The 12,070-nt window shown below is 42.1% G+C and overlaps 2 protein-coding genes across 5 annotated transcripts in view; one reads left to right on the top strand and one right to left on the bottom strand.

Annotated features, from left to right (window-relative positions):
• The first annotated feature begins 199 nt into the window (after positions 1-199).
• On the top strand, positions 200-9,081 carry LOC109885844 (nuclear distribution protein nudE homolog 1-like). Its single transcript, XM_020477665.2, has 9 exons — positions 200-329; positions 755-889; positions 1,338-1,491; positions 1,935-2,083; positions 2,419-2,555; positions 3,299-3,466; positions 4,008-4,093; positions 4,316-4,467; positions 6,783-9,081. The coding sequence occupies exons 2-9, from the start codon at positions 804-806 to the stop codon at positions 6,877-6,879; spliced, it is 1,029 nt and encodes a 342-aa protein (XP_020333254.1). The 5' UTR covers positions 200-329; positions 755-803; the 3' UTR covers positions 6,880-9,081.
• The window catches only part of LOC109886934 (myosin-11), a 40,701-nt gene continuing 37,311 nt past the window's right edge, over positions 8,681-12,070 (bottom strand). For 2 of the 4 annotated variants that reach the window (XM_031831912.1, XM_031831907.1), the window contains 3 exons: positions 11,773-11,964; positions 11,478-11,650; positions 8,843-9,968 (listed from right to left, as the gene is read on the bottom strand). In XM_031831912.1, the coding sequence (XP_031687772.1) occupies positions 9,833-9,968; positions 11,478-11,650; positions 11,773-11,964 (501 nt within the window). In that variant the 3' untranslated portion in view covers positions 8,843-9,832. Of the gene's footprint in view, positions 9,969-11,080; positions 11,120-11,477; positions 11,651-11,772; positions 11,965-12,070 lie in introns of all 4 variants that reach the window. The other 2 variants (XM_031831914.1, XM_031831922.1) reach the window with 2 other exon arrangements.

Here is a 12,070-nt window from a genome sequence, read left to right as displayed (position 1 = left end):
GTTCCCACTTTTCTAGTGGGAAATTGGTTTAGCAAATCGAAACATTTGTTTGTGTACACACTGTTTATTTATTACACAACTCGTTTTTAATTTCTTAGAACTTGTAACGGGGCACCGAATGACTAATAAAGTGAACCCCGTTGTCTACGCTCATAGTCTTCCAGGAAATATAACTTGATTGGTTGAAATGCCTATGCGTTGCGTCATCCTCTCAATCCACCAATGGTGTGCTGTAAACGCGGGGATGTAATTGTTTGGATTTGGGAAGAAGGGCAGTTTATTTCCTGATAGTGTTTTGCTATCTATGTTATTGATCTACTGTTTGCTAGGTAGGTAATATTACATTTTCTTAGCTATCAGCGTCCAGGCAAGCATTCTGCCGTATATTTTACTCTCTGAAAGTCGGAAATCTTCACTATCGTGTATCGCACAACAGTTTATATGTTATTCACGTAACGGTTGTGATGTCGCTAAACTAGCTAGTTAACGTGTTAATGTATTTATTGAATAGGCTAGCTAAAGTAACTGAATAGTTATCTGATCAAACTGGACATTACAACGGGCTGTAAAAAAACAACATAGCTATCAAGTATCTAACGTTACCTAGCTAACCCTACTGGGCTAACTGTTGTGTCAACATGCATGCAAGCATCATGCATTCCATTGTATGGTTAATTGGTCTCCATAGCTAGCTAGCTAGACAAACAAGAGCCTGCCTCAACATGACCAGTGCCATGTTCCTTCTTTACTTTAGATGTTTTACTAGGTTTTGTGAAACCATAGAGTCCGCTGTAACGTTAGACATGGGGGAGCCCAAGACGCCCAAATTTGGGTCCATAGAAGAAGAGCTGAGTTTCTGGAAGGAGCAGTCAGACAAACACCAGCAAAGGTAAGGAATTCTACCAATGGTTGGTAGCTCGCAGCCGAACTGGTTGGCCTAGATGTGTGGATAATGGATAGAAGTGAAACAATCTGAATCTGTATCTCTGAAGTTGTCCGTAAGTGTATATCTAGGAAGTTTATCATATATCAATCCTAAACGGTCATGGCTAGAAGGGATCCAGCTTAACGTCAAAAGTGTATTTTTTTGTGTGTGTGTTTAGCTAACTCTAAACCTTTTCCTAACTTTAAGCAATTTCTCCTAACCTGCTGTGTAAGTTCTCCTAACCTGCTACGAAAAGTCAAATCTGATGTTAATTTGACAAAAACTCTAGCCATTACCATCCTAACTTCACCCTGTAACAGAGGGAAAAATGGAATCTAATCCTAGATCAGAATTCAGTGGCGATTTCCTTCTACATAGTTTAGCTATGAAGGTTAGACGTGTTTGTGTCCAGGGCTGAGGAGGCACAGGAGGAGTTGCAGGAGTTCCAGCAAATGAGTAGGGACTATGAGGCGGAGCTGGAGACTGAGCTGAAGCAGTGTGAAGCACGGAACAGAGAACTACTGTCCAACAACAACCGGTTACGCATGGAACTGGAGAACATCCAGGTTAGAACCTAGAACACCTGTATTGTCAAGGCCAACACTACTCATATTCTGTAGTCTTGCACCACCACGTCATATTATCTCGTATACTCTGCATCCCATCACGTAAAGTTTGGGCTCCATATTCTGTATGTTTTAGTAGACTTCAAAGCGCCTTCTGTGTCTTGAGTTGTCTAGTAGTACACACACGGTCACTCTAGATCATAGCCACCATCACCAGAGGCCCTGTGTGTTCATTACCACGGAGCAGCTGACTTCTGAGCAACTATTTATACTGCTGAGTCCAGAGGGAAGGTTCAAGTCATTGAATACTTGATTGTGCTAAAAGCCTTAATTTCTGGGGCCTGGGGGACAGTGAAGGACAAGCCTGTGAAGGGAGAACATCATCTAAGACCACAAATGAGCAGCAGACATGCATCAAAAAGAAGTGTTCTGTGATTTTGCAGGAGAAGTACGAGGCGCAGCACTCTGAAGCGTTTAGGCAGATCTCATTGTTGGAGGGAGACCTTGAAGAGACCACAGCGGTCAAGGACCAACTCCAGAAGTACATTAGAGAGCTGGAGCAGTCCAACGACGACCTGGAGAGGGCCAAGAGGTCTGTCTGGACACTTTGACCTCGACTTGGTTGTTATTATTGTGGCGTAATGACACGGACTGTTGTTATGTTGAGGGACATTCAATAACTATGTAAAAAAAAGCCAGTCTCTGCTGGGTTGTCATTGTATTGTAACTCTGAAGTGTCGGTGACACTTCTTTATCCAATCACCCTAATGAGATTGGTGTGTGTCTTGCCAATGTGTACCCATTTTGTCAAACTTCATAGGCCTACATATAGATTCAACCATGTCTGTCCTTCCACTCACCCTGGAGGATAGGGTGTAATTTAAGACGTAACCATAGTAACTGACTGACCAATGTCCTGTCTCGCAGGGCGACCATCATGTCCCTGGAGGACTTTGAGCAGAGGATGAACCACGTGATCGAGAGGAACGCCTTCCTGGAGAGTGAGCTGGACGAAAAGGAAAACCTTCTGGAGTCTGTCCAGAGACTAAAGGATGAGGCCAGAGGTTTGTGTGTGTAAGGGTGGGGACGGGTGTCAGTGTGTTTCTCTCTGTGTGTGTGTGAGAAGCCAGAGGTGAGTCAGTGGAACAAGAAACACAAAAAGGTTTTCATTTCATGTTCTAATCAAGAACTGCTGATTTTGCCAGATTTAGTTACCAGTTTCCAAAATATGTGCAATTTGATAGTTGACTGACATTGTAATATCAGGATGATCCAGCCTTGCCCATTGTATTCCTCAAAAAGTAAGCAGAGCAAATGTGGGATTGAGTTTGGCATTATGTGTAGAATTCACAGCTATAAAAGTCCTGGCTCAAGTCCCGTACTGTTTTTTTAATGGTCTTCAAGCTTATATATCATCATATTCATGATGGGGGTCATCTTAAGATATATACTGTAATTGTATTTGGATTAATTTACCTTTACCCAGTGCCTTTTATGAAGGTTTTTGATTATGGGAGAAAAATGCAATAAAAAAACCATCATGAAAGGCATCAGTTAAAAGTAAATTCATCCACAAATACGAATATAATTTTACATGTACAGTATCTTAAATTATCACGTTTTCATGAATTTGATATAAGCTTGATGCCCATTCAAAAACATGATCCAGGAAGTAGGTGGGACTTCCATTGCGTATTGGTGATTACTTGTATTGACTTTTTCTATATTTGTACTGTAGTATCAATGTCACAAATGTCCTCAGTATTGAGATCTGATCTGTTGTCTCTTCGCTCTCTGTGTTGGGCAGATTTACGACAGGAGCTAGCTGTACAGCAGGTCCAGGAGCGACGCCCCCCCAGTAGCCTCTCTAAAGAGAAAGACCGGACCGAATCATCGTCACGCTCCACCATACTGACAACCCCCTCCAAACCACTTGGTACATTCCCAGCAACCCCAGCCTCAAGCATTCGTCGAGGTGGGTGAGACCAATGGTAGCTGTGTTGTGGGTTAAACTGTAATAATGACATGACTTTTTCCTAATTTAAAAATATAATTTAATGTGGTGGAATGCTAGTTAATCCCTTAGTCAAAGACAGTACAGTATGAAGATATAGGCAAAAAATGCTTTTCTAATAGAAATCCCCAATCACACTTGTAGGCGATGCCATGGCGACGTTGGCTAGCTAAGCCCGTGCATGGAAACACATCGGGTTTAACGGCGCGTGAGCAGGCCGTCAAATCAATGGCAATCCTTCGATATAAAGTTATTTTTGACAAAAATGAAAACAATACATTTTCACCAGGTTGGAATAATAACATGTTCAACTACTTAAGATACTGGCTCGAATCATGGTTGTGCATTAAGATTCAGAAAATGTACAACTAACGAAGAATTTGCCACCAAACCATGGCCTGGTTTGTTTTGCGATGTTGCCCTCTGGCTTTAAAAACTCTGTGCCTTAGTAGCTGTAGTTTGATGTTGTGATATGTGCTAAATGTAATGTGTTTGTGTTTAGGGGATAACCTAACAGGAACTCCCCTGAGTACGTCGGCTCGCATATCTGCACTCAATATCGTCGGGGAGCTCCTAAGAAAAGTTGGGGTAAGAAACAGTGTAGGACCTATGCATTTAATACCACCCTCATATCACCAGGAACCTTCAATTATGTATAGAATAAAATAGAACTCTTATTTAATGACTTAAAGGAAAACTCCATACAAAAACGATACTGTTTGGAATTTTCCTTTTTAATGCATCTCTATTCCTGTGTCTATGATGATCTCAGACTGTAATACAACTTATTTCCCCTCTTGGATGCTCTAGAACCTGGAGTCCAAGTTGGCGTCTTGTCGAGACTTCGTATACGACACGCCGCCGAAAAGACCGGCTCTTCCGTCGTGTCCCGGTACCCCCTCTGCTATAGAGGGTTGCACAGAGATCCAGGCCTGCAGCATGAGCCCTCCACACTACGACAGGTAAATGGGTCACAATGAGAAAATCATATTTCTGAAAATCATATACAGTGGGGCAAAAAAGTATTTAGTCAGCCACCAATTGTGCAAGTTCTCCCACTTAAAGATGAGGCCTGTCATTTTCATCATAGGTACACTTCAACTGTGACAGACAAAATTAGAAGAAACATACAGAAAATCACATTGTAGGATTTAATTAATTTATTTGCAAATTATGGTGGAAAAAAGTATTTGGTCACTTACAAACAATCAAGATTTCTGGCTCACAGACCTGTAACTTCTTCTTTAAGAGGGTCCTCTGTCCTCCACTCGTTACCTGTATGAATGGCACCTGTTTGAACTTGTTATCAGTATAAAAGACACCTGTCCACAACCTCAAACAGTCACACTCCAAACTCCACTATGGCCAAGACCAAAGAGCTGTCAAAGGACACCAGAAACACAATTGTAGACCTGCACCAGGCTGGGAAGACTGAATCTGCAATAGGTAAGCAGCTTGGTTTGAAGAAATCAACTGTGGGAGCAATTATTAGGAAATGGAAGTCATACAAGACCACTGATAATCTCCCTCGATCTGGGGCTCCACGCAAGATCTCACCCCATGGGGTCAAAATGATCACAAGAACGGTGAGCAAAATTCCCAGAACCACACAGGGGGGACCTAGTGAATGACCTGCAGAGAGCTGGGACCAAAGTAACAAAGCCTACCATCAGTGACACACTACACCGCCAGGGACTCAAATCCTGCAGTGCCAGACGTGTCCCCCTGCTTAAGCCAGTACATGTCCAGGCCCGTCTGAAGTTTGCTAGAGAGCATGTGGATGATCCAGAAGACGATTGGGAGAATGTCATATGGTCAGATGAAACCAAAATATACATTTTTGTTAAACTCAACTCGTCGTGTTTGGAGGACAAAGAATGCTGAGTTGCATCCAAAGAACACCATACCTACTGTGAAGCATGGGGGTGAAAACATGCTTTGGGGCTGTTTTTCTGCAAAGGGATCAGGACGACTGATCCGTGTAAAGGAAAGAATGAATGGGGCCATGTATCGTGAGATTGAGTGAAAACCTCCATCAGCAAGGGCATTGAAGATGAAACGTGGCTGGGTCTTTCAGCATGACAATGATCCCAAACACACCGCCCGGGCAACGAAGGAGTGGCTTCGTAAGAAGCATTTCAAGGTCCTGGAGTGGCCTAGCCAGTCTCCAGATCTCAACCCCATAGAAAATCTTTGGAAGGAGTTGAAAGTCCATGTTGCCCAGCAACAGCCCCAAAGCATCACTGCTCTAGAGGAGATCTGCATGGAGGAATGGGCCAAAATACCAGCAACCGTGTGTGAAAACCTTGTGAAGACTTACAGAAAACATTTGACCTGGGTCATTGCCAACAAAGGGTATATAAAAGTATTGAGAAACTTATTGCCCAAATACTTATTTTCCACCATAATTTGCAAATAAATTCATAAAAAATCCTACAATGTGATTTTCTGGATAGTTTTTTTCTAATTTTGTCTGTCATAGTTGAAGTGTACCTATGATAAATTACAGGCCTCTCATTTTAAGTTGGAGAACTTGCACAATTGGTGGCTGACTAAATACTTTTTTGCCCCACTGTATGTATGTATGTATGTATGTATATGTGTGTATATATATATTTATTTATATATATTTATGTCTCGTTGTGTGTATCTAGAATCAGCTTACTTAGTAGTAGTATTTATTAGGATTCCCAATTAGCTGCTGCCGAGGCAGTGGACACTTCCTGGGGTCCAAACAGAAATCAAAACAAATTAAATGCATAATATACACTGAGTATACCAAACATTAGGAACACCTTCTGCACCCTCAGAACAGCCTCAATTCGTTGGGGCATGGCACACATACACAATCCATGTCTCAAAGGTTAAAGTGTTTTTTTTTTTAAAGCCATCTCCCCCCTTCATCTACACTGATTGAAGTGGATTAAGCAAGTGACATCAAAAAGGTTCATAGTTTTCACCTGGTCAGTCTGTCATGGAAAGAGCAGGTGTTCATGTTTTGTACACTCAGTGTACATGGCACAACATTTAGCAGATGCTCCCATCCAGGGTGACCCACAGCAAGTGCATTCAACTCAAGAAATCCAATTCAGACTTATACTGGTCTGAGAAATCAACTAAGAGGGGGGAGGATGTTCAGCTGGTAGTGTAGTGACAACTAATGAACATGAGCTGGGTGGGATCGGTTCTGGTTCCTGTTGCTCATAATTGTCTGATGTTCTACATTAAAATTAACTTGATTTGTGTTACTCATCATGGTAGACGTTCTGTCTTTCAGTTTGGTGAAGCGGTTAGAGTTTGGACCTGCGCCTCCTCGGGGGATCTCCTCCCACGGCTCCCAGTCACCATCAGGGGGAGTCAAGATCCTGCTATGAAACGAGGGCCTCCCCTGTCCCCCTCCCCACACTGTACTACCCATCAGTAGGGCTTTAAATTGTCCCCCTCACTACACTACCAGCTGAACATCCTCCCCCCTCAGTCAGACTATGAACCAGGAAGCCGCTCCCTCTATCAACTTATTTGCTGCAAGGACTCTGCTGAGAAGAACCACTGAGTCATGATGCTACGCTACAGTTTTATTTTATTAATGAATAATAGAAGTGAGGATTCCTTGACCCCGCTGCATGTCCTCCTGCTGACCCCTGAACCCAAGTCCTGCAATGACAACCCCAACCCTGCTACTAACCCCCCCCTTATCCTTCTTGTACCCACATTCTCTGATTGGATTCCATCTTGGATTCTTGGTGTGCCAACTGTAGCAGAAGAGTGAAGTTGGTCAATAGTTGGTGCTGTTAGCCTTTAGCATTGCTGCCTTTTATCAATATATCACCACCACATGTAAGTTTTGCCTAGTCATGATTCCTTTGTATGTCTAACTCTGTCCGTTCGTAGCTAAGCCACATGTGCTTATAGAGGCTATACGTGTAAAGTGTCAGAGATGGTAAGTTAGGCTAGCTTTACCTTTTGGAGAATGTGTATTATTCCTTTCTTCGTGCTGGGTTGTCATTGTCTGTAAAAGCTAAGGATGGTCTGAAGTTTATGGGTACTACTTTACAGGTCAATGTTTGAGTTAAAAGCAATGGTTTATTAATGTACGAAGATACTTTCTTTTAAAGGTCTTCTACCTGGTAACTTGAAAAAGTATTATCTGTGAGAAATGCAGACTAGCTAGCCTATACCCTGTCATGCATTTGCATAATGTTTTATAAGGTAGGCAAGATATAGGAACAGAGAAAGTACATTGAGTTAACTTCTGAAAATCTCAAATGTAGTCTAGGTCTTTGGCAAAAAAAAAATTGTTGCCATTTCTTCAGTGTTTAAGTTTGAGATTCTCTTTTTTTTTTTTTTTGAGTTAGGGGATACCACTGCACTGCATAGAATCTATATTAGATCTTTCCAATAGGAAGTGGCCTAAAGACAGCTTTGGTTCAGTTTGAGCAGGTCAGTCGACCCAGAATTCCTGTCAAAAGACTAATCTTATATCAGATCAGGGAGCTATCAAAGATGACAAGATGGCAATAATAGATTTGACAGACTAGAGTTCGATTTTACAGAATAGGGTTTCGAGAAAGCACAGTTCATACTATATTTCCAAAACCATTATGGATGATGCCTTGGTTACACTGTTAATGCTGGACATGTGAATTCTTTACGCACTGTTTAAAAGAGAATGTTTTAGCCGTGTCTTTCCAATGAGGAGCAATAGTCCAATATCAAGGACATATGACACTAGGGCATGTTACTACTCAATGACGTTTGTACTTACTAACAATGTGTATATATCGGTTCCATCCATATGTGCTTTATCCAATTCCCCTGTCATGTTCGTGATAAAGGAGTTGGTTAGAACGCACAGATGAGACCAGGATAATATGTCTACAAAACTCTGTTACAGCAGCTGTTCTTATGGAAGTACTCTGCTGTTGTGTATGAACTAAGGACCAGGAAGTACTGTTTGTAGAGCTTCTTTTACAACTGTACATGCAACCGTTTGTGGGTGTTACTAACTTCTGTCTGGATTTACATTGAAATGTATGCACCCGAGGTGCTCGACCTTTTGACCTGTTGGTTTGCAATCCTTTTTGTATCAAAATGAACACATAAAATGAACATTCTAAACATGCTTTTTGGCAATATCATTCAGGATGTGGAGACAGACATAGTAGATGAATACGGTTACTTTTTCACTTATTTATTGTGCAGGTGGTTCCACATTTTATAGATTTGAAGAAGTGGCATGTAAACGTCAATTGAGTAAAAACAAGACAGAACATTGTTGTAAAGGTGACCAGTGGCGGGAAAAACTAAAATATATTTTTGTTGAATATGCATCTGGACACACACACAATGGCCTTGATGGTATGACACTATTCCTGCTGATGATATTCTACTTGGCAAGGTACACAACTGAAAAAGTACCTGTCTTGTTGATACTATATATGTGTATTAGACTTTAGGAACAAGAAAAGTCTGATAGGAATATGTAGGTGAAAGGGGTGACTGGTTTTGGTTTCTAAAAGTAGGAAGGTGTTCTGCTACCCATACTTGACAGTCAGAAAAATATTCAAAGTATGAAATATATACGGTCGAGTCACTGTCCTTACCATAGACAACAGAACAGTTGCTATGGTTGCAACCATGCACCAATATTGGGGCAGCTATTCTAAATACAAACAAAATACATTTGGACTACATCAGTTTTTTTTTTTGCTGGGTGGGTATACCATTTGCCTTAGTATACATTGACCTTCTATAACGATCTTAAAAGTTAACAGCAGTGTAGAAGACGGGACAAGTCATAATGTCGTCATAGAAATAGATTTACATGACCGCTAGATGTATAAATCTAGAAATACAATGTGATGCCTATAATTAATTAGGATTTAAAGTGACGAATATTAACACCTGGATTTATCCTTCCAGATGAAAAGGAGAATAAGGAACATGTAACCTACGTACCTTCGAGGGGTACAACATTATGCTAAGGAAGTATCGTAGGGACAAGTCATTCAGTGCAGTACAAAACAGTGTAGCAAAAGAAAATCACCCCAACATCCCAGGCACTAAACTTAAACCAAATTAATTATTACGCCTTTGTCTCTTATGCCTCCATTTTGTCTGTTTTGAATTGTGAAAAGCCTTATGTGCTCTGAACGAGAAGGCAGTCGATATGTGACTGATAGAGAATCATATTTGGAAGTGATATGAAAGAAAAAGGTTGAAGTCACTTGTGTTTTCTTTGGTAAAGCGGGTCTGTCTGGCACCAGTAATACTGAGTCTGATTGGATGCTTGTAATACTGAATTTAATTGGATGGTTTTGGGCTCTTCTACTCAACAGACTTTGTTCCGTTGTAGTCCCCCTGTGAGTCCCCGTCTTCTTCTGACGCGTCATCGATGACCCCTCTCCGGGCACTGCCCCCGACACGGCGCGGTGCGCTGCTGAAAGAGGGCTCTGTCCCGCGCCTGAAACGCAGACCGACAGACAGCACCGATGCAAGACACAGACACAGGACACACAGATGAGACGAGCTATGGGCAAGACCAGTCTAGGTTGTCCTGAGGTTACCAGGAAATGTTGGACTTTTTGCTCCTATGTTCTGCGTCTGTATATCACTCTGCCTTTATCCACCTTTTTGTTTTAACAAGGTAAAATGGATGTCTAACAATACCTACCAGACAGGTTGTGATCGTCACTTAATAAAGTATTGACATCCTATTACAATAATAGTCCCACTTTAAACAATGCACAACTTAAAGGCTTTATATAGCCTACATAAATACTTCACAAATCATCTGTGAGCGTATGTCATAATATAAATGGTGTATAAACATTTGGCAATTCACCCTACTCTGGTTGTCACGCCACCCTTTATAGAGTATGACATGCTTATAGATGATTTATGAAGCCTTTATGTAGTTTTTATGAGGCCTTTGCATGTTATATATAAAGCCTTTGTAAGTTGTGCTTCGTTCAAAGTGGAACCACAATGGTCTATTAAGTTCAAACTGCATCCTTTCATGAAACTTGTCTATTATGTTTTGTTAGGCTTGAGTTTAAAAAAAAAACTAGTGTTGAACACGAGGAAGATTAAATGGCATCGCTGAAATGCTGAATGAGTGAGATGTTATAGTAACAGTAGGCACATTGCTGCACACTGGCCGGTTATATCTTTAACTCATTTGACTCCTGTCTAGACGAACACTAGTCTGGTCCCAAAACTGTTTGTGCTGTATTGTCAACTCCGATGGTCACCGGAGACCATAGGATTTGGCAAGACAGCACAAACAGATCTGGAACCAGGCTAGACAGACACAGAAATGAGTTTGGTTTAGGGCAACTAAACCAAGCATGGAGAAAAATATGGTCACCAGTAGTAGAAAGACCACAATGGAAGTGCAATACACTTTTCTTGCACTGTTTCAGACTATGAGCTCGATCAGAGGAGCTCCGTTGAAGATAAACCATATTTCACTCTTTCAGGCAGAGAAATGGCAGTCAGTTGGACAAGAGTGCATGGGGGTAAGTTATGGAAAGTTAAAATGAAAATGGTGATAAACTTTGAGCGCAGAGGTACCTGCTACGTTACTCCTTGGGTTCTGGGATTGGGTTGCCTCTGCAATAAAGATTCAAGAAAGGCTTTGATTTCCAGAGCACTCACCATGGTGTTGGAAACAGATATACTGTAGTACAGTGTTCAACTTGTTATCTGCAAGCCCCAAGAGTACTTTATGCTCATTTGCCCATTGGGAGATGATTTAATTGTAGTTGGCGAATGGTTGATTGTGTGAAATGTTAGTGTGGTTGCTGTAAATCTACACAGTGTTATATATTGGACCTGCCTTGATTCGGGGTGGTTATCCTTTTCTATCGAGTGATTTGAGCAGTGAAACTACAGTACACAGGAGAAGTCAGGAGCAGGGACTCTTGCCAAAGACACCGCCCTGACTCTGGGGTCATGGGTCACACTGTACCTGAGTTTGCTCTTGAGGGAGTTGACCTCACGGCTCATGGCATCGTTAGCCTCAGTGGACTCATCCAGCTCCCTCTGCAGCTTCCTGCGGGCAGCCGTGATGCGCTGAGACTCCTCCTCCGACTCCTCCAGCTGGCGCTTCAGCTGCTTCATCCGCGTGTTGCCCTTTTCTGCCTGGAGAGGGGGAAAGGAGAGGAGTAAGGTGGGGGGTCATAAGAGTGTCATAACACTGTCAATCGCAGAAAGGAAGAAGAGGGTGTTCATAAGACTAGTGTCAGCATGACACAACAGCATACCTGTTCCTTGTACTGTTCGGCCTGTTTCCTCTCGTCCTCCACCTGGATCATCAGATCTTTCAGCTTTTTGTCCTTCTGGCGCAGGCCCTTGGCTACGGCCTGCTTGTCTCTGCTCTCCTGCTCCACCTGCTCCTCCAACTGAGCCACCTTGGCCTCCAGGGCGGTGATGGATGACTTGAACTTGGACTTGACCTGTTCAGAGATGATAGAAACCGATACCCCACAATTTAACGGTACACTACACGCCCACTAAGATGGACCGGAAAGTAGGGACACTTAATATTTTCTCAATGGGGAG

Source organism: Oncorhynchus kisutch, linkage group LG1 (genome assembly GCF_002021735.2).
Source record: "Oncorhynchus kisutch isolate 150728-3 linkage group LG1, Okis_V2, whole genome shotgun sequence".
NCBI classification, from domain to species: domain Eukaryota; kingdom Metazoa; phylum Chordata; class Actinopteri; order Salmoniformes; family Salmonidae; genus Oncorhynchus; species Oncorhynchus kisutch.
Note: the sequence above shows the minus strand (reverse complement) of the source record. Positions and strands in the feature narration are given on the sequence as shown.